This window comes from Leuciscus leuciscus (assembly GCF_965113295.1).
Source record: "Leuciscus leuciscus genome assembly, chromosome: 16".
NCBI classification, from domain to species: Eukaryota; Metazoa; Chordata; class Actinopteri; order Cypriniformes; family Leuciscidae; genus Leuciscus; species Leuciscus leuciscus.
In genome coordinates, this window is record NC_138740.1 from 29825089 (window position 1) to 29849611 (window position 24523).

Here is a 24523-nt window from a genome sequence, read left to right on the forward strand (position 1 = left end):
GTCTGGAACTGACATGGCACAAATTTATTGGCACAGAAATGTTATTTCTAAATATTTTTGTCAAAATGCAAACATGTGTTCGTTTGAAGAAATATCTAAAATTAACTGAAACATCTATGTAGCATTTATTTAAGTATGCACAGGATGTGTGTGTTGTATGTGTGATGTAATTTATCTTATTGTGGTTGTGTGTCATTTACAGTGTGACAGTTTCTCATAAAAACACTTCCTTATCACCATTTTCATATGACAATCTAGCAGTCCAGGCAACATGAGCTGAATTCAAATTTCACATGCCCTGAAATCAGGTATAATTGTTCCTCTAGAGAACAAACCACATTCATTGACCCAAGGAATGAGAAAAACATACTGTGCATACACCTGTCAGTTTAAAAAGGCTAAAACCTAAAGTAGTAGAAGTCAGCAGTTAGTAAACAGAGGATATCTGCGTGTATGTACCAGAAGAATTTGACATAGTTAGAAACAAATCTGTCTAAATCTCTTGATATGAAAGCTAGAAAATGAGTGTTTTGTTCAAATCAAACAGCTGACAGTTACACATAACATATTTCACATTCTCAAATGTGCATTTTCATATCAAGTACGAATAATATTACAATCAACATTTGGCAAATTGCATAATTCCATATGCATATAGCTTCTGACAGATTCACATTAAAGTGCTAGGTAAGTGATCTCTCTTACAGGGGAGTTTCCATAGGTCATATAAGTAAACATTTCCAGTAATCTGTCATTATTTGTACAGCTTTTGTTGATGTTTCTCAACTCCAGAACTTGGGAACGGGCCAGTTTTGTCATCTAACCAGTAGGTGTATACGGAAATGCAGCACCAGCGTTGAAAATAAAGGGGCACACTTGGGGTTTTCTCATGTAAAAGATCTCTAGGGTTGTCTGTGGGGATGACACACAGAGATGGTTTTGCATGAGATGCCAAGTGCTAGTTGGATGAAAAAACTTGGCCCCTTGATGCACCCTTCAGACTGAAGTTGAGAACGACTTCGTAAGAACTTTAAAGAGGAAGAACTGTTTGTACTAGTTGAGTTTGAAGGAGAGTTTGCATGTGCAATTAGTCACATCTTCATTCTAAAATTTTAATTACATCTCTTTTCTGTGATATGTGGAGGGGTATACAAAATATTTCTGTTGTCCCTAATCCTTGAGGGACAAATTTGCATGCAAATTACATGCAGAGGGATGATAGAATTAATATGAAAGACAATGATATTTGAAACGGCACAGTTTATGTGCTTGATTGGCTGACATTTTGCTTTATAGATTATATAGACAAAGAATAAAAAACAATGAACAGAATGCAAGTAAAACAATAAAATGTTTTAAAGAAGATTAATAGTCATATGTATATGATGAATATAATTAATCTTATACGTACTACAGCTAGTTAATTCATTAAATAGCGGCCTTAGAATCGGCCTTGCAACATGAAAAGTTTTGCTTTGTTCTAAATTATACTGTACAATACTTAAACCACTAAATCAACATAGGAATAACCACTAATAAGAAATATTTCTACATAATCATAACGAATTTATAGAGAAGAAGTTCTGGTGGATGGAATGATGATGATAGTGTATACTAAGTTTAGCTTCAAGCTGAATGTGTTTATGTGTTTATATGGTCTGTGTGTTGGCAGCGTTCCAGTGCATTGCAGTGTCATGCCATTCCTTTCAGTCCACCATCAAATTCCGACATTGGATCTCCATAAAGGTGAAGTGGCTCGGTAGTTCTCGTTCGTGATGGATCCATTGTGAAAAACCTAGAGGAGTGGCACTACAACGCTCCTCTCTAGTTCCATTTTGTTTTTCTCTAAAGAATGAACATGTCTTTATGTTAAACTCTCCCTCTCTCTCTCTGCCTCACACCACCGTGCTGACAGACGGGTCGGACAAGTTGAGTTGGCCCGTAATGTCTGTGGGTGGGAATTGCTGTAGAAAGAGAGAGAAGGTAGAAAACACACAGGATAGAGAGCATTAGTGCGACTGTTACCTTTCATCTTCCCCAAAATCCCAGAAAGATATTTCCTTCTTTACCCCTAAGGCAGCACGTAGCATGCAAATCAGAAACAAGGACTCAATTCTTGAATGCTTAAGATGTCATCATAATGCATTTTGATTAATTTTGCCTTTAGGCCAGGACTTGAAAACATTTTAAAGGCTATGTTTTGCAATTGAACGCAACACTTACATACTTTATAACCATCCAAGGAGGTTTATAAAAATTTGAAACAACGTGGGAGAAGTGTTCTTCTAGCTATCCTGCTGCCTTAGGAGGTTTTTAGAATAATATTCAAAGAAGAGGAAGCAGGTTCTCTGCTGTGAGATGGTTTTTAGGTCACCTAATAACCTTTGTGTTTATTTATATCAGCAGTATTAGGTCAAAAGTCAAAATGTATTTGGACACTTGCGATACACCTAGTTAAATATATATGAATGGCATTGCATTACATAATTTAAATATAATATAAACCAACTGTAATACAAACCAACTGACATCTGCAAACCAGTGATGCCAACCAATGACCTTTGCCAAGCTATTTTTACAATTGCTTTTAACCCAGTTGGCTCAGTGTAGTTTCTAGTGGATATCAGTTCCCCTCACGTTCAAACTAACGTCCTAGCGGAGTAAACAAACACAGTTGTAGTTTATCTGGACATAGTCGGTTCAATTGTTGACAACCAGAAATTGTCCAAATACTTTTTGTCTTTGTTTCGAACAGTGTTACATTTGTTTTATTTATAATTTAAAACCTAAAAAAGCTAAATATTTGACTTAAGAGTTTGTTCAGGAATACATACCAGGTGCCTTCATGCAGTATTTTGTTGTCTAATGCAATGACATTAATACATATTTAAATCTGGCTTAAATACTTTTTGGCCACTGTATATTTATATCTATAATTCTGTTTAATTTTCATTCAGTTGCAGTTCCTGTTTCCTCGTCTCAAGCTTAGATGTGTTAGAAGGGCAACAAGCTGTTTTCTCACATGGGCATCTGCAGTGTCGAGTTGGCAAAACACTCAATGGCATGCAGGTGCCCAGTCAGAAGGCAATTTCCACAACAAAAATTGTTTTGCTTTCAATTTCCATTTTTGTAAGCTATAAAATGTCTCTCAGTGAGGCTTGCCATGTTGCAACTGCAAGGACATTTTGATTAAGCAAAGTGTTTTGATCTAACCGTATTATTTAATTCTTATTTCTTTTTAATTCTGTTCCTTGCTGTGGCACACTGTGAAACTGAGGCACAGAGAGCTTTTTTTGGTTAAGATGTAAGTGACACACGTTTTGCAGTCTGTTAATCAAGACTGACTAAATGTGAAGTAAATATAATATGTGCACACCTAAGGAATACATTTACAAAAATTAAATGCATATATTGATGGAAAAGCAGCAGCGAAGACTTTCAGATTGCTATACATTTAAAAAAAATAACAAAATTGTTCTGCAAAAACCAAGGACACATGCCAATGTTTGGGTGTGAGTTTTTAAACAAACAGTTATGCATATTAATTATGCATTTAAAATGTACCATACTAATTATAGCATGTGTCCTCTTTTATAGCTTACTGTTTTTTATTGCTATGGCATTGCCAATAATTAAGCATATAAGCTCAAAATATGATGTAACAACTCTAAAAGCTAAATCTTAAGGCAAAGGTTCTCAATGTCAAAATCATCATTGTCGTATTGCAGAATAGATGTATTCAGCAATACTTCTGATGACACCGGGAGGCTTTTTCATTTATTTTTTTTCTTCCTTGGTGTTGCATCAAGAATGCCCTTAGCACGCCTTAGAGAGAATGAGAGAGTTCTTGTTATGTTCACTCAGAAGGCTTGCTGTTGGCACTTCCAAATCAAGCCCACAGTGCCCCCTGGTGAGAGACAGTGAATCAGCAAAAGAGACAAAAAGTGTGTGTATCATCACTACCACAAATAAATGCAACTACTTCTACTAAGGCAACCAAAACACGGTCTCTACTTCTACGACAGATATATTGCATGCTTGCAGAGGAAGAGAGAGGCTGTGTAGCATGTACATCATGTGGGGGACGTCGACAGTTATAAATCCATATAAATCCACTTATATAGAAAGAGAGGCGACACTGATATCAAAAAATAAAAGGATGAATTAAACACTGTGGATGGTTACTCTGTTTTTCTCTTTTCACCTGGATTGCTGTGCCTTCTCTTCACCGTTCACCACCCCACCCCACTTTCCCCATTCACTTAAACATTCAAAAGGGGAAAAAATGTAACATAATTCCTAAACAAAATGTGAGAAAAATTGCAATTTAGTGCTAAAGAAAAAAACAAACAAACAGAAAATAGATTTAGTCTAGTATTTAGTATAAATATCAATTCATAGTATAAGGATCCATTGTGTTTAGAACTGTCTGGAAAGGTTTAACCATGGCAGCACATTCATTTATTATTTTAAGTTATTTAAAAAATAGTAATATTAATTATTATGTAGTGATTAATTTATCATAGTTTTGTGGCTGGCACTATATTCCAAATCTTCTAAAACCACACAATTTTGTGTGAGGATCAGACTGAAATTTGAGCCATTATTCGCTGAAAGTTTTTCATAGCTCTCAAATTTAATTCACGCCTACATTCAAACTTTGCTCGTCACACCCGGTTTTATGTCATTGATATCAAACAACATTAGTTTAGCATGTCTTGTGACTTATTTATAAGACTTGGAATATAGCACATAAATAGTTTTTTTAATCCCTTTTAAAGCTGCTATTATTGAATGGAGAAAAGCAACTTAGACATTCCTCTAAACATCTCCTTTTGTGTTCCATGGAAGAAAGAAAATCATACAGATTTGGTGAAACATGAGGGTGAGTAAATGATGACAGAATCTTCATTTTAAATTCTCATTCCTTGAAATAAATTTTGTTAGGACCTTAAACAAAACAGTTGTGCAAAAGAAAATCATTGTTAATTGATGATTCCAAACTCTGAAAGGGAAGTTCCGCTGTAAAAATAAAAACGTTATTCCGCATGGCATCGGTTGCTCTGATCAAACACCACAACACGAAAGCATGCCGTCGGGGAAACAAACATTGCAAGATTTGACTGTTCATGATATCAATCACGTCAGGCAGGTTTGCGGACAAGAAACACAAATACGCACAACATCCCACCAAAAAGAGGCACACACGTCCACCCGCACTAACACACGCTTCCACATCCAGAGGTTGCAAAAGGGAGAGAAGCAGCCCAGAAACATCAGGATTTGTGCAGCGCCCCCTCCTCTTGGAACAGCTCTTAGGTTAGAACTTTTTCCCTGATTCTGACATCATTGGGTTTTAAAAACCTTTCAGCTTAACTCTTAAGGATGGCTATGCTCTTAAATCCTAACTGACAGATGGGGTCTGGATGGTGACTCGATGACTGACTGACAGACACGTGGCCGTGGCGCCAGGAATGGAGGAATAACCAGAGAGAAATGCGGCTCTCTTGGTTTCAGACATGACATGTCGTTTAAGACAGAAGAAAGTAGATACAGAGAGAGGAGCGGAAGAATAGGACGAGAGAAAGACAGACGAAGAAAGAGGAAGAGAGACCGGTCGAGTAAATAGAGATGCCATTCCTTAACCTCCTTACCGTGTCTTTGGAGGACCTACGTCTCTTGATGCTGGAGGCCAGGTTGGTACTGATGGACCTAAAAGAGGGTTTCGTTTTTGGGTCGCTGTCTGCTCTACCACTTTTCCTATCCTAAAATAAATATACGTAGAACAATTATTCATGTTCTCTGGCTGGTTTTCAACTGCCAAAACCACATCCCTTAATTCCCCGTTGATTAACTATCTTAAACCCAACAATCTATAAATATGAATGGAAGTCAGACTTGCTTGACATAAAGAGAATTGGTAGAATGCAACAGATTTGGTTGCAAAGAGTGGCAGGAATTTCAAATTCTCAAATGATCTTCCTTGGCATCTGTTTTGTTCTGTTTCATAAATACTTGCTATTAACAGGTTATGGTTTTAGGCACAGAAGAAGATTAGGACCTTTTTGACCCTTCCCTCCCACCGTCCAACAAAGGTGCCCCACACGGCTACTCTCTGGCCTCTACAAATGGTACTAAGGTAATGCACAAGACTGGGTGTGTTTGTGTAAGAAAAGGTCGAATTAAGGTCTTACATCCTGAGTCTCTACAGAGGAAGAGGGCTGCATTGGGGAGGAAAAAAGAAAAATAAATAAATATTTATCCACTTGCTTTAAAGATCATATGACTTTAAGATCCATAAGCAAAAGCAGAAGGCAGCAAAATGAGCTTGCTGAGGAAATAATGACATCAAAGCCAAGCAGTCTGTAATATCACAAAACAAAACAACACTCTTATAGGGAAGTACAGCAACCAATAAAATGCCAAAAGAGCACAGGATATGAAATAATACTGATCAATACATGAATACTTATAAGAACCCTCTTTTAGCGTTATACTTTTTGTAGGGTATAACGGAAATTCACACCACACATAAGGGACGTACTGCATCAGGTTATCGGAAAGTTGGGATAAGCGCGGTGTGAATTTCATTTAGACTCATGCAGAGGGCGGTAGGTGCAAGTGTATGGATAAAGTAAGCAAAATGTAGACAAGCATACAGTTGACTTTGGCTGATGGAAGACTCGTCTCAGGATCATCTTCACCTTTGTTTTGGCCCTTTAAAATGAAAATCATTCGACCCCTGCTACCAATTAAAAATCTCCCACTTTGGGACTTACCAATATGTCGTTGCGGTCTAAGAACAATGCGAAACACACTGCTGTGTGTCCTGCATCAATGTTATGCTTTTCACTAAGAAAAAAAAAAAGAAACAGCAAAAAGCCCCATTTGGCTGTTGTCAGAGCACTGTCTGTGCATTAGCATGCTGGACCAATGTAGACCACCGGCACAGTGAGACCAATAACTGGCTGCAAGCCTCGACATAGTATCTCATGAGAGCACATTCACGCTTCATTTAGTTTCGCATCGTCCTTTTTTTCAGTGTTTCCTTTTTGTTTTCTCATTTACCTGAAGGCAGTGCACTTCTGAATAGGCTCTGCTCCAAGAGACAACCATTAACCATTGAATTGTGGGCAGCATGTTTTTGACATTTCTGTGCTTTTAAGATGACAACAGAACGGCCCAGTGGACAAAACTGCAAATTGGGCAGGTTATTCAGAAGTGCAGTGTGTGTGTGTTACACGCAGATCCCTGTATGAAGGTGCAGTACACAGAAGTGCAAATGGGGAATTTGGATATGAACATTCATATTGAAGTACACACTCAAAACATTTATAACATTTACACACGCAAGCTCTCAAAGATATCTCCTTCAAAAAGTTGTGTAAATTCTTATGCAGAAAGGAATAGCTGACAAAACCATTCTAATACGCCTCTGTTAATGATCCATACAAACTAACTTTAGTGATAGCTTAATATTAGCCCTTCACTTTTATCAGGCATAGATCAGGCTCCAAATGTTTTTTTTGTTTTTTTTTGTCCTAGCTGGTTTATGTACGCTTGACCTTTCTGTATAAGAGCCTACATGCATGTACGTACAGAGACGATTATACGTGTGAGGCAGATGACAGACATTGATAGTAAATTGACCTGTTCAGAAAGACAAGAGACTGTGATCTTACCTTTCACTGCCACTGCTGTTTATTCTATTGCAGCAGTTCTGACCTTTTGTCACTCTGAATAAAGAAGCAGCTTGAGGCTCTCACAGCCTCAATGTACTTCTGCCCAGCCCCCATCCCACTGGCCCACCCCTCACCAAATATCACAGTCTCACTGGGAAGACCTCCCAGGACTTCCCACTAGAAGACATTGGCCTCAAAGGACACACAGGTGAGCAAGAGTTTGTAGCAGACATTTCGAATGGACTGTGTTAGACTATAGCATGGATTTATGCTGGATAAGGCTTTTGAAATATTGGCTTCGATAATATGTTTTATGTCAACACTTGCACTGTATTTAATGGTATGGGCTGGGATATCTGTTGCTAATGATGACAATTAGAGCTCTGTCCTGTTTTCTCAATAGCGGTCTGTTCTCTTTAGCTTGATGACGTACGCTAATAGGATACTTAATCAACATTAACTTTTTAATATTGTACACATTAATTTTGCAGTCTACTTTATCTTCAGGGATTTTTATTTTATCTAACTTTAATACGCAAAGTGGTTTGAAGCATTTAAGTGGTTCATGCCATGAAAGCAGCTTCATATTTTAATGAACTAAGCATATCAGCAATTTTAAATATACTAATTCGCTTAGCAAGGATGACGTGGCAACAAGACGGATCAGCTTGTTTTACATACTAAAGATGGAGTCCCAGCCGCACCCACAGCTTGACTCCCTGAGCTCTCCTTATTGTCCTGTTGGTACAGATAAGAAGAAGGAGGCTGATTGAACCAGAGCAGCCTAGACAATCTTAGACCAGCCATGAAAATGGGAAAGAGGGAAGTTTTTCTTTGTTGGCCCTTTTTGAAGCCTAGGAACACGCAATGTAAGTAAGGTCGTCCACCTTTGGTCACGACACCAAACAGTGCAATCATAGATCTGTTTAACAGTGCAACCAAGGATTTGTTTTTTGCAAAGTTATGTATGAAAAACTTGTGAACTAAAGCCCTTGTACAAAAAGTAGTTCTTATGTAAAAGTCTGTTGGGAGGTCATTCCCTCATGTTCACCCTTCTTTTTACCGCTTGTGTTGTAGGAGAGAGCTGCCTTACCTGTAGGTTCTTCCTCCAAACGTTGACGGCCGCAAAGGCTAGCTGCATCTGCTTCCTGCGGGCGTCTTTATGGCGCTTGTATGCAATTTCGATAAAGATGAGGAAGATCCCTGCTGCAATGCCCCCAGCAACTAGCATGAAGACACCTGTGAATGAGAGGGATGAAGGAGACTGTTAGACGATTAACTGAGACACAGTACTCTTCGAATCAACCCATAGAGGAGCTGGAGGGGATGGAGCCTCTGTGTGATGGAATCCTACATGTATTGCCCATATATACTTAGGGCCTGCTGCTGAAAACCATGCAAAATGGATGGATGTTAAAGGTTAATGAGTTTGTTACAAATGTGAACACAGCATAAGGTGAGCATAAAACAACAACTAAAAGCATTGGACAAAAAAAGGCCCCAATACATTACCTACTGTACCTTTTTTGTCCAATCTCTTTTAGGTTTCTCTGTACCTTAAATGGACCATACCTGCCATATTCTCAAAGGTGAGTGTGGCTGGGGCATTGCTCCTTGAGTCACACTCCTGGTATCTCACCCAGGTTTTATCTAGGTCCTCCATGAAGCCATTCTCATGGGAACTGCAAGGGGTGGTGGAGAGCAGGAAGAGAAGTTCTAAAGTTACTAAGTTGCTTTTGGGAGAAAGTACCGATAAATCCCACAAAGTAACCACTAGCACAAACATTTATATGTTCAAGCACACAGAATACAGAGCAGGGATGGAAGAGGGGAAATACACAGAGAGAGATGATTAAGTGTCCAGTGATGAGATTTTATACAACATAAAACTATACAGAAGCATATAATATGCTGCTTCGGCTGGGACAGACCTGAGAATAGCCAGGGACACATTCTGTTTCCAGGGGCTGTCCTTGCGCATGCCTATGCCAAAGCCCGAACGGAAAAACAGCTCTCCCGTGGTCACCAGGTCGCACTTCTGCGAGGCTTCAAACTCCAGCACCGCAGAGTCCCAGATGAAAGCATGCAGCTTGCTGTGGGGGCAGGGGGAAGGGAGGAGGACGGGAAGGGTGGGGGTTACGGTGCAACAGTACAGTGAGAAACAACACACTCGTGGCACCCGCCCCCACCCACCCCTCTTGTGCGACTTGTGTTACCAGAAAACTAGACTGCAACCTCATAGGCAAATGAAATCCAATGCCGGACGAGTGGAGCTTTGTCCCCCATTGGATTCCCTCAATGACGTTTTTGCTGAAAACCTGAAAAAGTTGTTCTTTAGCTTATTGTTAATATATGTTATGTGTGGCACATAGCCGGGCCTCTTGTGAGAAGGGAAATGGGCCAGGGTCACAGGTTAGTGCAGCAAGTTCTGGCACTGATTTATATACCTGAGACCTACAGGCCCAGGACCCTCAACACTGTGTGACTAATTGACTGACTGTGAGGCCAGACCTGCTGGTGTCTACCCAGCAGGGACTCACTTGTCCCGAACAGCCTGGATGGCTTCAGCGGCGCTCTCATAGTTGTGCTTCTCCATGTGGCGGTACATGGTGCTCAGCTCAACTTGTCGCCGGAAGTAAATATCCACCGAACTCTGCTTTACTGTGGCGTAGATGAACTTGTCTGATGGGTTCCTTAGCTGGAAAAAATGCAAACTTACTGTATACATTTTAGAAAGCTTTACTTTGGTACTTCAAGTGCTTAGAGAAACATACCCTTGGGTCATTGATGCCGGTGATGCGCTCCTCAGGCCGGTCCAACACCAGGAAGGCAGCCAGGTTGGCAGTATAGGATGCTACTATAATCATAGCAAAGCCAGCCCACACCATTCCCAAAATTCTTGCTGAAAAGCTTCGTGGGGCACCTGGACAGTAAGCAGTCAAACATATGTCAAATAAAATTGATTTGTTTAATTTCACATGACCAGAAGCAAAGTTTGACTTTCACAACACCTTCTCCTATTCCAGAGTTCAACAAGACGCCCCAGGAAAACCACATAGCTGAAGATAAGGTGAGGGCATCCTCTTCTTCTTCTTCACTGTTTACTTTAAACCTTCCAAATGGGCTGGAAAAACCAGGTGAAACAGTGAACATGATCAGAAAGAAAATAGGTAAAAGAAACACATAAGTAGTCTTGAACCAAATTTTCCAGTATCCCAGTGAGAACCAATTTCCGGTTTCTGGTTCACTTAGCACTTGCCAGTACCATAGAGAGAATTATAAAAGCCGTGGAAGCAAAGCAAAGAGACAGAGAGAAGACAGGAAAAGACAGAAAGAGAGGGAAAAGAGAACAGGCTCACATAGTGCAGCCACTCAACCTTCCCCACCTCCATGGCGACACTAACAATGAAACGTGTTCAGCACTCTCATGTACTGTTGAGACATCCTGAAACAAAGGTGCTACATGATCCCAATGAGTGAAACAAACTACCTAAAAAGACAGAACAAACAACACACACACACAGCATCTTATGAACACACATGGAACAGCTAGCAACACTCTCAACCCAATGTCTTGTTGTACCTGAACCGGTCTAGTAGGTAAAGCATCACCGCCACCACATGTACCGATAGACCCACCAGTAGCCACAATGTGCTCTGAAATGGCTGCATAAACGAGTCCAGTGTACTACGAGGAATTTCCTGAAACACACATTGCATGGCCACTTACATACATTTAGCACATTCCATTCACTCAATACCTGCTCTGGTAGGTACCAGCAGTACTGTAACGAGACTAGCAAGTGGTGACTAGCAATGCTGCTATTTTAAACAGTGTTATACTGACGATCTGTAATGAAAACACAGTTAGAGTGTGGTAGTTTGAGTCGTTTAATCGTACCTTTTTCACAAGGATAGTCAGTCCCTGGTATTTGAAAGGCTTGGAGAATTCTATGTACTGGGCTCGTTCGTTGTTGATTGTCAAGGGAGCAACAATCATATCAGCAAGGCCACCCAGGAGCTCACCCATCATGCCGTTCCATTCCTTCTTGTTACTGTTATTTACCTATGCCACCGAATGATAAATAGAAAGCAAAATATGAATTTTTCATATGATAATCAGGTTGCATATACTTGACAAAATCGGAAAGTATACTTACTCTTTCCTGTGTTCCAAATTTTCCATCTGCCACCAGGTGTACTTCATAGGTGAAGTTCATGGTCATTGCCAATTTGATCAGAAGGTCGACGCAAAATCCGTAGCAACATTGGGGAACAATTGGGCGTCCTGTAACCAAACCAGAAAAAGTGAAATTTCATTCCATCTGATAAAGTTACATGAGGAAAATCTATATTTTGAAAGCCCACCACTCTTACTCCACTCACCCCAATGCACTCAGTTATTCAGAGATTGTCTTTCTCTTTTAGATAGCAGTGCTCTCAACTGTTGGACAGCATTGAGGTCTGATCAATTCCATTTCCAAATACAGCTTCCGCTCTGCTACTCAGCCAGTCATAGATTGTTTTACAATTATAACTGAATAAAATATTAACAAGCTTTGCGAATAAATTTTGTCAATTCATCTATGGTACTGGCTGAATTAAAGTGAAGTAGCCGCAACTCTTGTGGTCAGAATGACTCAATAGCCAGATGGGAGCATCTAAAAGAAGTACAATCCTTCCATACTGACTTTCACACTTTACCTGTAGCTTATCTAGACTGCAACAAAAGGCATACCCACAGCTTGCACTATACGCAAAGCAGAATGCTACGATGGAAGCCCAAGCAACACACAAACATAGTTTGCAAACATCCAGCACATGCACACACATTTTGCATCAAGCAGAAATAGTCACACACTCACAATGTAAAATACACACACACACACACACACACACACACACACACACACACACACACACACACACACTCGCACGCACACACACACACACACACACACACTCGCACACACGCACGCACACACACACACACACACACACACACACACACACACACACACACACACACACACACACACACACACACACACACACACACACACACACACACACACACACACACACACACACACACACAAAATCGGCTTTAAAACAGACTTTCACACAAACTCACATGCCCACAGTCAAGTCACACTTGCTACATTCATACATATATAAATACCTGCTGCATATATATGTATGTATGTACAGTATGTATCTCCAGACGGCGGATGTAGAAAAGCACAGTGACAATATAAACGTCCCTGATGGGTTACCTGGGATGGTCTCATTTGGTCCAGTGCAGATCACCTTTTTAATTAAGACTCCATTAGGTGTGTACTCTTCCTTGCAGGTCCCTTCCAGCGTAGTTGGCTTCACATACACAAAGGGTTCCTGATGAATGGTCACTATCTGCAAAAGATGGGTGCGATTTTGTTCAGTTTTCCAATATTAAACATATAACAAGCATTCAGTTAATTCTTTTGCATGTTTTTGATAAACAAAGTGAACTCCGTACCTTTAATCGAGTAGACATCTGGAATCCTCTCGGTCTCTCTGTTTCACCTCCAGGCCAAATGATCTTCCTCTGCTTATTCATCACCACCTAATGAAGATAGTTATAGTTGATAATTAACAGGTTTATTGTCATAATCATAATCTTTGTTCAATCCTCTAATCTAGAAAATTAACCTATATAGATTCCAAAAGTGCCATTACGGAGTTTTTTGTATGTCTCACAGGAACTAATGCATGATTCATCAGGACCCATGTCATGAAATTATAAATTAAACACTGTGAAAGAAGACTTGTACTTGTGTTCCATTGTAAATGCCGACTTGAATCAGTCTGCTCTTCTGGTAGTTGAGAATGCTGTAATGAGCGTATTTTCTGTCTCCGTCGTCATTGAACTCAACGCGTCCTGTTAGGCCCTCTGGGTACTTAGAAGACATCAATACCCTGTGGAGTGCAGCCAGAATTGACATGTGAGTAACTTTTTGTATATGGATGTGATACATGAAAAATTGCATAGATGAAATATCATGTGATGTGACAGCGCATTAGATCACATTGAACATCTGCCTGTGGTTGTCAAAACCCATCAAAGAATGAGGCGGATGCCCCCTCAAGCCGGACATCAAGGAAAATAATAACAAATCCTAGAAATCAAATAAACAGGTCAGCTGCATGCATGATCTTTAGTAGAACTGACCTTTTAAAGAGTGGCCCGGTTTTCCAGATGTTGGTATTGCCCACGCAGCCCCTTGGAGGTTCTGTGATGTTCTCTTTCTCAAAGAGCTCTTGGATTGACTGGGCTACGACGGCAACGGCATCGCTGATGTGTGCCGACTCATTCTTGCCGTTGATGAGCTGGAGGCCAATCAGTCCTATGTGTTGACGTCAAAAATGAAGCAGTGAGCTGTTCACCCTTGACATTTATGAACCCTTTCCAATGCAAAAAACCCATAGGGTCGCCCTTTGAGCCAGCATGGGTAAATGACTCTCAAACCAAATGTCAAATCATGTTTTGTCAAATTTTTTCCACTGGTAGATTAAGCCAATTAGAGTCAGCATGGAAAATTAATAGTTTTGTCCTTCACAGGTACTGTGTTACTTGAGACATTTTGCCCAAAATGCAAGCTTTGACCCTTGAGGTTGGATTGATTGAACTAATCCCACTAACGCCACCTACTCCCAAACAGTGGTAAGTCCTGTCCAATTAGTGAGACACTAACACACAGTGATTGAGGAAATATATCAGAATTAAGGTATACTTCATATATAATCCAACTTCAGCTGAGTTTTTGTTGTTGGAGCAGGGTTTGAAAGATCCAGTTCTGTAAGAGATCTCCAAAAGTTTACCGTGAAGACTCAAGTGTGGACAAAGACAAGAAAAACACTGCCAGGGTAAAAGGTGAGAAAGTGTATTGGGAGAAACAACGACAGTAGTGTGAACTGGTGCTCTTCGTGTGGCGGTCAAAAATTACAGATCTTTTTTTATTTTTTATTTAATGAATGTACTATATTTTAGTTTGATAATGTTTTTTTTTATTTCATATTTTGTATTTTTAGGGGATTTTATGGTAATGCGTTTTATTTATGCTGTAGTTATTATCCATTATTCACTTTTTATTCCGACTTAAACTGTCATAAATCTTGAATGTTTTTGAGCACAGACTTAAGTTTGGTATTTTTTTAAAGACGACAAATGGCAGAATATTGCTGAAGTGAAAAGAGTTTTAAAAAGTGAACTTGAAAAAGTTATAGAATTTTACATTTATTGTTATGAAAAATGCACAAAAATACTATTTAATTTTTTTATATGAAATATGTATTTTCTCAAAACACATTTACTCTAAAAGGTTGATATCTCAAAAAATAAGCTTTCAGTAACATTTTGTATTTTTTCAATACCAGACGTTTCCACTAGATGAAATTCGTTTTCCATACATTTCGGGTATTTTTGATCGCGAGGAGTACAAGTGCGACTATTTATTTCAGGACAATTTAACCTTTTCGAATCATGTCTATGATTTTTTTGTGTGTGTGTTCACTAGCAAATGCCAAAACCTTTACCAAGTTTCGTACCATTCCGATAAAGGATATATATATATAAAAAAAATGCCCGCTAAAAAATGTCAGAAGAGCACCAGAGGGTTAAAAAAACATTACTTGTGCAGTGCCTGGGACATAAAAGGCCATTTATAGCTTACCAATACCAGAAACACGTCAAAGGGAGGGTTGGAAAAACACCCTTTATAAATTCACGAAAGCCAGACTATTAATATAATAAACATGATAAAACCACACATTTTCATTTTCAGCAAAAAAAAACAAAACACTTAATGACAATAACATTCTTTTGGTAACTTCTTAATTAAACCTCTAGAGGTCAACATGAGTACATGTGAACCAGAGAACGCAACCGTTATGGTGTAAACTAAAGTGACTCGTTTAAAACCTTTAAACACATAAAGTGCTTAAATGTTTAAACGGTTCATTTATATACAAACACACGTACACACACTAACATTCACAACTCGCTTCATTAATAAAACCTCTCTAGTCAAAGTTAAAAGAACAACTGAGACAAAGGGCTTCTTTTCCTCTGCTTCTGTCTCAGTTATACTGAGGTGGGTGTACAGTAGGCCTACGTACCATCAGGGGCTTCGCTCAAAGCTTTACCGGACATCTCACGCTCCCCGACCAGCCATACATAGCCTGAGCCTGTCATGTTCAGGAAGCGTGCTGTTTTGTACACGGCGGCTGCATCTTCCTCACTAAAGGCAGATAGACAGGTTTACAACCGCTGACAGAAATATGAGAAGCTCACTGAAGTATGAAATTGCTTTGTAAACCCATTGTTTTGACTTTTCAGTATTATTTATTTCAAAGTTTTCGAAGGCCTACCCTGCTGAAAAGACCAGCTGGGTAGAACTGTTTTTGTGCTGGTCTTGCTGGTGGGCCAGCATAGCAAAGCTGTGCACCTGCAAAACCTGTCGCCGACATGGATTTTCTGATAAAGTCTTGCTAGTTAAGCTAGTTAGGTTCAGTACAAGTCAAGCTCAAAAGCATTTGTGGCATGTTGATTTGAAAAAATCAAGGATAGAGTGAGGCACAGACAATGGAAGTAAATGGGCCAATTCGTTAGTACTCCTCCTAATTTTATAAAAGCACTTACTTGTATATGAACTCATCTATTAAATCTGGTATTATTTGAGCCATAAGTAGGCCATTTTTATGGCCATTTTAGGGTTTTAGGCAATATATTCTCATAGCAAAAAAGCAGTGTCATTTAAGTATTATTTACTGTATATACATTATAGTTTTAATTAATATTTTGAATTAGCTTTTTTTTTTGGTTTCAGTTTTCATATTAATTTTTATTTCATTTAATTTTAAATCAGCTTTTTATTTATTCTCAGTTAGTAATTTTAGTGTTTCAATTTAAACCTATTTCAGTTTAGTTGCCATTTCAAATTTTCATTTAGTTTTTCCATCTCATATTTATATTTTCTTTTCTTTTAGCTTTATTTCAATGAACAAAAATGTTTTTAATAGTTTTAGTTAATTATAAACACCCTACAATGAAGTTGTAAAATTGAATATAACTTGACACAAAAAGGGTAGAGGTTAAGAAAAGGAGAAACCATTGGAACTTACTTTTGTGGTAATAAACAGCAAGCCACAAATTCTGTACATTTAACTTTTCTTGTATCGAACCTTGAACATTCCCTTTAGAAACACAAGCAGCCAAAACATATGCTGGTCTATTCAGCAGGGTGAAAAGAATAATAAATATGTGGATGACTCATTCTGATTCATTACTCTTTTGCAGGTAATTATACAGTGAAGAGCGAGCTGCAGAGATTTTGGCGGGCTGCTGAGATAACATCATGCGGTAAACCTCTTACCTGGCTGAGAGAATGATCACTCGAGCCTCCAGCTCTTTGGCCTCCAGGAGCAGAGCAGTTAAGTTAGTCTCTTGGTTGAACTGAAGCACTTTCTCGGCCTGAGATTGGGGTACACAATCAGTCAAAGAGGCTATTTACTTCCATAACTGAACCATGCTGCCTCATTTAGCACTTTTGGTTGGTTTGATTGTTTCTGGTTTTTTTTTTTTTTTTTTTTGGGAGGAGGGACTGAAAAGGGGGAAATTATAGAGTTCCAGGAAAACTGCTTCAAAATGAAAAATAAAAGAATAAAAAAGCTTGAAAAACAAAAAAAAAACTTCGGCATTGTCGCATGCAAACTGAGGGTTATCAAGGCTTCAGAGAAAGGACGTGCATGTTAGAGGTTTCGGGGAGTGAGACCGATGCAACCGGAAACTAAAACCAGGTGGAAAGGGGAGTGACAGGTGAGAGGACGTCATTTCCCCAAAGAAAAAGATTTGAGAAAAAAAGAGCAACGAGGGGATGCTGCAATAGGAAGTAGAATCTGAGAGAGTGTTGAGTCCCAAACTATCGGATCTCCACAAAGGAATGGAATTGTTTTTTTTTGTTTTTTTTTCTGAGTCATGCATCATCCTTTATTAAGAAGGAAAAAATGGTAATGAAAGAAGCGGAGCGTTTTAATTTTTTTTTAACGGAAATAATAATCGTTCAAAAGAAATCCATTCTTCATTTAAATCATAAAAAAGGGAAAAGTAACTTCTCAACGTAACAAGAAACACGTGCTACCAAGAGAAGGGCATTTCTGGGTTGGCCGGTGATTGGTTGGGCTGTTTCTAGTAGCTACGTTTAGAGATTTTGGAGGGCGGCGTGCATTGACCATGCAAATATACCTTAGGTCCTCTCTTGTTGTCATAGGACAGTTGGTCTTGGTTTTCATAGTTCCTTTTTTTATTCTGATGAGTAATGTGCACAGAGAAAATATGCAGACACAGAAGAATATTATAAACAGTTGAAAATGGTGGGCAGTAAAGCAACCAACAAATTTTCACTTTTCTGCTCCAAATTTGAATCCCTAACACTGGGACTTGCAAAAAACATCATGTACCGTGTGACAAAATCGTAGACCTAAACCAAGAAATGGCAAATTGCAACAACATTACAAACTTAAGGAACCAAGTGGTGCGTTTCCATCAATCCAGATCAACTGCTTGCAGCAGTGTGTGAATGCCTACCGAATTATTCATGTGACGTTACTTCAAATTCAATTAAGATGACAGACTACTGTGACAGGCTGCCAAGTTAACAAATGACTCAATAATAATGTAGATATTTCTGAGTGCTGTATGATTGCAGAAGCTCACTAAGATGACCTTTTTCTCCTGCACCATCTTGAGTTGCTGTATTTTTTGAGGGCAGTGGTCTCGGGGGGGAAACCCTGGCTCAAACGGTGCCATTTTGCAGTGATATAAATAAACCTCCCCTGCATAGACACACAACACTGCCCGAATACCACGATAGGCCTGATGTGCTCTCATGCGATTCGCCTTTCAAGCTTCTGAAATTATGCATGACCTATATGTGTGTCATGGCATTTGCTCATTATGGCACCTCAAAGGAAATTAGAAAGGTGAATACACAGTGTCTCTCTATAACTATTAAAAGTGATTATGGTATAAATATTTTCTTAAAGTCTATGCGAATTGGTGTTGCTAAAACTTTAGCTATTTGGTTATTTATCCAGTTACTCAAGCGGTGTAAGTAACTTTAGAGGAATAGCAGACATTTCAGAGCAAGTTATTGCATTCTCAATAAAGATTATGATTACAAACATGAGGAAAAATGACCAAAACTACCATGATATCTGGAGCTACAATTTTGCACATAAATTAGAAAAGAGGTCAGAATTACGATTAAAAATACACGGTTAGAAAAATGCTACCTTTAGCTTAGTTTCTTGTATCAGTGATACGGTGCATATTAATATCAGGTACAAAGATGTATCTTTTAATGTACTCTCCCAGGGACAAAGTGTTGTACCACCATTTTTTTCCCTTAAACTTTAGAGAGAATGATGTTCTGAATTCTAAAATGGAGTTGCACCTCTAATAAAAAAGAGAGCCTGATAGAAAAGCACATTATACAAGCACCACAAAATGGCTGCAGGTTAAAGAAACTCTATTCTATAAGTCAATTCAGAGGGCAATTTAAAACTTCAGTAGCAGAGCATAAAAGGTCAAATAAAAGAAGCATAAAAGAAATTTAACATGTACATTGTTTAAAATATCTGGAATAATGTTTTCCTGGGAACACTTGGTGGGCTTTTTAATGGTCTTATAAAAATGTAAATTCATTCCAGTGTGTACGGCTTCTCCCGACTGCAGCACACATGAAAAGGACCCACTAAAATATGACGTGAATTACTGTGATTTTATCTTCACAAAGCCTTAATCAAACATAATTTTGCATTGAAGTAAATCAAAAAGTAGAAGCTTTTCATGCATGATAAATAGCAATGAGTCATTCCTACTAATGACTCAACTACAAAATGTGATAAAAACCTAGGCAAGACAAGGCAAATTGATTTATTTAGCACATCTGTGCTTTAAATTAGCATATTATAGAAGAAGAGAAATAAAGACAAATACAAATCAAGTTTAATAATTTACGAACATAAACATGAATAAGAAAAGAGTATATTTTAAAAAGTATATTTTAATGCATCTTCCTAATATATATATATATATATATATATATATAATATTTTAATAGGTTTTCAGGTTATAGTAAATGGTACAATACATTAAAGGTATTTGTTCAAAGGCTGTGGCAGAAATCACCCATTTACAAGGTAAGGTCAATTGCTTTAAAATGAATAATTATATTTATATTAAATATTTAGTCATTACATAAATTTTACTGCTGACGCATTCTGCCCATATTTCATGTCTTTTCTCTAATAGGACAAAGAGTAAGCTGGTGACCCCTTGAAAAAAAAGAAAAAAAGCATGATGCCTCTGATAAAAATAATAAGAAAAGATAGAAGAAATTCCAATAAAGCAGCTATGTGGTATTTCAACAGTCTTCCAGCACCAGAAACGTCTCTGTGGGAAAGTAGCTCAATTCGCACCATACCTAAATAGTTTCACTGTTAATAATCTCTCGCAGCAATGAGGGCAACAATAATTACCTCAGCGCCGAGCAGGGGGGATGTGGGATGGTGATTTAGCTTTCATCCCCAAGGAAACTGAGCAGAACCTCTGCAAGAGTAAAATTCCCACAATGCACCACTGTATGAAGCAATCACAGCTTGAACCACCTCATGAGACACTGATGATAGACTTATATCTGTGGCTCAAGGCTACAAAAATACCCGTTTATATAGTGTATAAACAAATGGCATAAATATGTAAAGAGTCACTGATGCTTTGCAACGCCCCAGGTTATGGTTTTCATTTTGCTCCTGTTGTGGATAGACACAGGAGTTTTTGACTATGGTCGAAAGCAATATGAAATGAGCAAATAACGCACGTTTAGTCAAATCAGACCACATTAGACATGGCTGACGCTTTTGGTTTTAGAATGTTAGCCAACATTTACAACATGGCATGAGAGATGTGATCACATGACAAAAAAGTAAAACAGTTACGTACATAGAAGACCTTTGCGATTGATACACACACGTCTGCATACAAGCACGCACTGGGAATCCTGGAACTGGAACTGGATCTTACCTTGGTCTCTCTCTCCTCCAGAAGAGTTTCTAGTCTTTTCTGGGCCGCTCTGCCTTCATGGTCGTCACTGACGATTAGAATGATGTGATTCCAGCGGAACTCCCGCATCATGTCAAACCACACATGTGCCTGGTGGGAATATGGTGGTACTGTACGCAGGAACGAGAGATGGATGCTCTGGAAGAAGGATAAAGAGGTAAGAAGAAAGGTGGGAGACACTTTAAAAATGACACTGTTTTTTATTTTAGTAAAATAATAAAAGGGTGTTTGCTGAACTACAGGCATTTTTTCACTTTGTTAAAAAAAAATTCACTCTCTAGAGTAGGTACTTATTTTGAAAAATTAATTAATTACTTTGCGTATGCCAAAAATAATATTTTCTAGTATGATGAATGCGTGTATGTAATCCTGACGTAATGCATTCGCCATGTTGTCATTGTCATGTGACCTGCCAGCGTCAGTTGCGTCGCTTCACTGCCATTCACAAATCCTCTCCCTCGGCCTCATGGGATAGTAAAGTGTCCATCATATGCACACTTCAGAATCTCGCCAGGAGAAGTAGGTCATCCGGATACTTTTTGCCTACTTTTTTATCGTTACTGTGAATTTGGATATATTAATCTTGGCATATTCTGTTTTTAGCCGACAGTATAGTAGGGATTTTTGCGATTTCGGATGCAGCCAGCCAATTATTTTTTTCTTAATTGAATCAGTGTTTTCAAATGAATCTGTTCTGAATCTGAAACCAAGTCATAACGAAAGTCACTTTTGGCCACCTGCTGGCGTAAGATCCTGCAGAAAGAGTCACTGAAACCCCCATCACTGATCTACAGAATGGCATGTAAATATCACTTGTGAACAGAATATTTTTTAAACGCACATCATTTTCAATCAAGCTGCAATTTTGTCATTTTTAACTGACAAATTAAACTCGTGATAGTATGAAAAGTGTTTTTCTAACACCCAAAATGATTCACACTGAAACTGAATAATTGAATTTCTCTCTCAATGCAGCCCACCTTGTCTGAGTAAATGGACATCCTGGTGGTGAGCCCTACTACAGGTATGCGGTAGAACCCTGCGGTGTAGGAGACCGGCGTGGGCGTCAGATGGTCATTAGACTGTGGTGGATGGCTCACCAGGATGGCGTACACCTGCAAACAGGATCACAGAACTGGTTTCAATACAAACTTACAGTCAAGACTGGATCACAGCGGAGTGATAGGTATGACTCATGGATCTGGGCTCATTCTCTGACTAAATCTATAAATCACTACACAGTCAGACAGATTGACAATTTGATTGATTGAAGGATCTTTGGTTGGAGCAAGAAAGACAAAGAGGACAAAGATTGCCTATCATAATATAAAAGGGAGGCTTTGTTCCGATTATACTGAAGTTATACACTTCATTTGATTAGTTTTCATCAGCATATACAATACAATATACTTTATTGTCCCCTTAGGGAAATGTGTCTTGGGCTTAGTGTATGCTGCATTTCCAAATCACACAATAAAAAAATCAATCAATCACATGTATTTCACCTAAACAATCCATAAAGTGGAGCAGAATATGTAGATGAGCGTCATGTTGCACAGCTAAAAAAGGCCACTGTTATTGCACAAATAACGGCTGCATAAATTATAAGCCCAGCAATAAATAACAATAACCAACCGTAAATAAGAATTATAATATAAAGCTATAAATAATGTTAGATAATCAGTGCTAACCATACAGAGACAATCATAGATAGATAGATAGATCGATCGATGATTCAGTCGTTGTTTTTGTTTTTCAATAATATGCTGTATTGAGAAGGAAAAACAACGAGAATAAAAGGTTTGGCAACATTATGTATTTCCAGAGAGACCCTCCGGCACTGGCTCCATCTGTCATAGAATGTCTCTTCTTCAGAGTGGGCAAAGACATCAGTGAGCCAAAGGCAATACAGACTGAGCGATACAGCAGTTTCGCATGAAAGAATCTCACACAACCAAATTAATTCAGCAATTATCCTGACATTCTGCTAACAAGCCGCACAACCTTACGGCCCCAGATTTGTTGAAGGTATGTACATAATTGAGTGCTGAACACCCATTGGGTTGACCGGGGAGGTTGGTGTGAATATTAGCGAGAGAATGAGCAAGGCAGAGCGAACAGGACGGGAGGGAGTGATTCATATTCAGCCCCGTTTTTTTGTTCAGTGCAGTATCCAGCCCTGAGATAGACGATAGACTCCTTCCTCAGCACATTTGTAATGACATCACCGGCCCAGAGAGCACTTAAAGCAGAACCGCTTAATGTGATTTTTGCGTGTGCAGGCTTTTAATGAAGCAACGCATCAGGCTGAATTACTCCCATGAGTGTGACAGTAGTTATTCAGTAGTGAAAAAAGTCTCTCATTTACACTTTATGTAGGACATTGCTACTGCAGTACTTGAAGGTTTCTCCTCTTACACTTCTCAGGCTAAAGCATGCTATAAAAAAAACACCTCAAAACTGAATGATCCATCCATCCATTTGTATCTATCCATCCATCCATCCATCCATCTTTGTATATCTCAAAAATATTTGAATCTTAACAGTTTATTCATATTTAACTTTAATATTTATACAGTGTATTTATAGTGAACATTAGCTGTATATCCTCCTCAAAGGCAGATACTGATACTATGTTGACCCCTCCACCCCCATTTTTATTTTTATCAAGCACAGTAATACTCTGTGAAAATAGAAACTCAATCATTGATTTTTCATGCGTCACCTAGTTTATTTTGCAGCTGCTGCCCTGGGTGATGAGTGTGGATGGAGATAAGTGTGGTCATCGCACTCATTTCTGACATCAAAGCTCTGTGGGGTCAGCTACAGAACGTTAACCTTTCCTCCCACCGTGAGTCTATTGACCTGTGTGTATCATCAACTGGCAGGCTGTCCTGTTTAGACATCTAAACGAGTTACGCAGCTTCAATCTACTGCCACAATCCAAAACAAGTTTCGACTGCCCAAGTAATTCTCCACAGGTCAATGCCTACACTGTAGAAATGTTTTGTTTACTAACCTAGAAAAATGTGCTTCATGTGGTAACATCTGAATTTACAGGTTTTATTCAAGTCAAAAATGTTATTGAATATGACTTAACGGTGCTACATTAGGTTACATTTTAAGACATTTGAGCTATTTTAAGGGTCAAAATATGTAGCAATGGATCCTTATGCATGATATCAACTGATATTTTCAGCAATTTTTTCTAAAATGACAAAACACCTCTCAATATATGCTGTAAAAAATGTTTGTCTAAAAATATAGAAAACGTTTTTTCCATCTAACCCAAAAATGCGCTTCATGTGGTAACATTTCAATTAATTTGATTGATTCAAGTCAAAAATATTATTTAATATATCAACTGATTTATATAATTATATATGTTATATAATTATATAAGTTATATTATATAATAATCAGTCATTTTTAAGGGTCAGATGATAGAATTTGTTCCTGCAGGTATTTATTGCTCTTTTTACAGTGCAGTAATTGCTTAGAAATTATTGATTGGCATCAGTATATTTGAAGCTCTTTCTAATGCACATATTTTCATATTTAATGCTTCACTTTTCTATAACTAAAAAATGCTACTTGTAATGTATAATATCACGCATTTCAAAACACTGTCTTATGAAAGCTAAATAAATTAATTCACTCTGAAGGGTGCATATTGCAT

At 38.5% G+C, this 24523-nt stretch overlaps 1 protein-coding gene and 2 long non-coding RNA genes across 9 annotated transcripts in view; 2 read left to right on the forward strand and 1 right to left on the reverse strand.

Annotated features, from left to right (window-relative positions):
• Positions 1–24523, reverse strand: part of grin1a (glutamate receptor, ionotropic, N-methyl D-aspartate 1a) — a 25309-nt gene continuing 786 nt past the window's right edge. The window contains exons 2-23 of one of the 7 annotated variants that reach the window (XM_082140307.1): positions 21825–21959; positions 20806–20982; positions 17965–18027; positions 17096–17193; positions 15840–15961; positions 13894–14068; positions 13496–13640; positions 13201–13287; positions 12959–13094; positions 11843–11970; positions 11584–11748; positions 11266–11384; positions 10694–10806; positions 10457–10605; positions 10223–10380; positions 9614–9775; positions 9255–9364; positions 8776–8921; positions 8364–8420; positions 6195–6221; positions 5655–5765; positions 1–1964 (exon numbers count right to left, since the gene is read on the reverse strand). In XM_082140307.1, the coding sequence (XP_081996433.1) occupies positions 1896–1964; positions 5655–5765; positions 6195–6221; positions 8364–8420; positions 8776–8921; positions 9255–9364; positions 9614–9775; positions 10223–10380; positions 10457–10605; positions 10694–10806; positions 11266–11384; positions 11584–11748; positions 11843–11970; positions 12959–13094; positions 13201–13287; positions 13496–13640; positions 13894–14068; positions 15840–15961; positions 17096–17193; positions 17965–18027; positions 20806–20982; positions 21825–21959 (2652 nt within the window). In that variant the 3' untranslated portion in view covers positions 1–1895. The remainder of the gene's footprint in view (positions 1965–5654; positions 5766–6194; positions 6222–8363; positions 8421–8775; positions 8922–9254; positions 9365–9613; positions 9776–10222; positions 10381–10456; positions 10606–10693; positions 10807–11265; positions 11385–11583; positions 11749–11842; positions 11971–12958; positions 13095–13200; positions 13288–13495; positions 13641–13893; positions 14069–15839; positions 15962–17095; positions 17194–17964; positions 18028–20805; positions 20983–21824; positions 21960–24523) is intronic. The other 6 variants (XM_082140309.1, XM_082140308.1, XM_082140310.1 and 3 more) reach the window with 6 other exon arrangements.
• Positions 14078–15522, forward strand: LOC309477178. Its single transcript, XR_014198560.1, has 2 exons — positions 14078–14385; positions 14501–15522. It is a non-coding gene; the product is annotated as an uncharacterized lncRNA (long non-coding RNA).
• The window catches only part of LOC309477180, a 6272-nt gene continuing 3658 nt past the window's right edge, over positions 21910–24523 (forward strand). Inside the window, exons 1-2 of the long non-coding RNA XR_014198562.1 lie at positions 21910–22030; positions 22670–22872. This is a non-coding gene — a long non-coding RNA (uncharacterized lncRNA). The remainder of the gene's footprint in view (positions 22031–22669; positions 22873–24523) is intronic.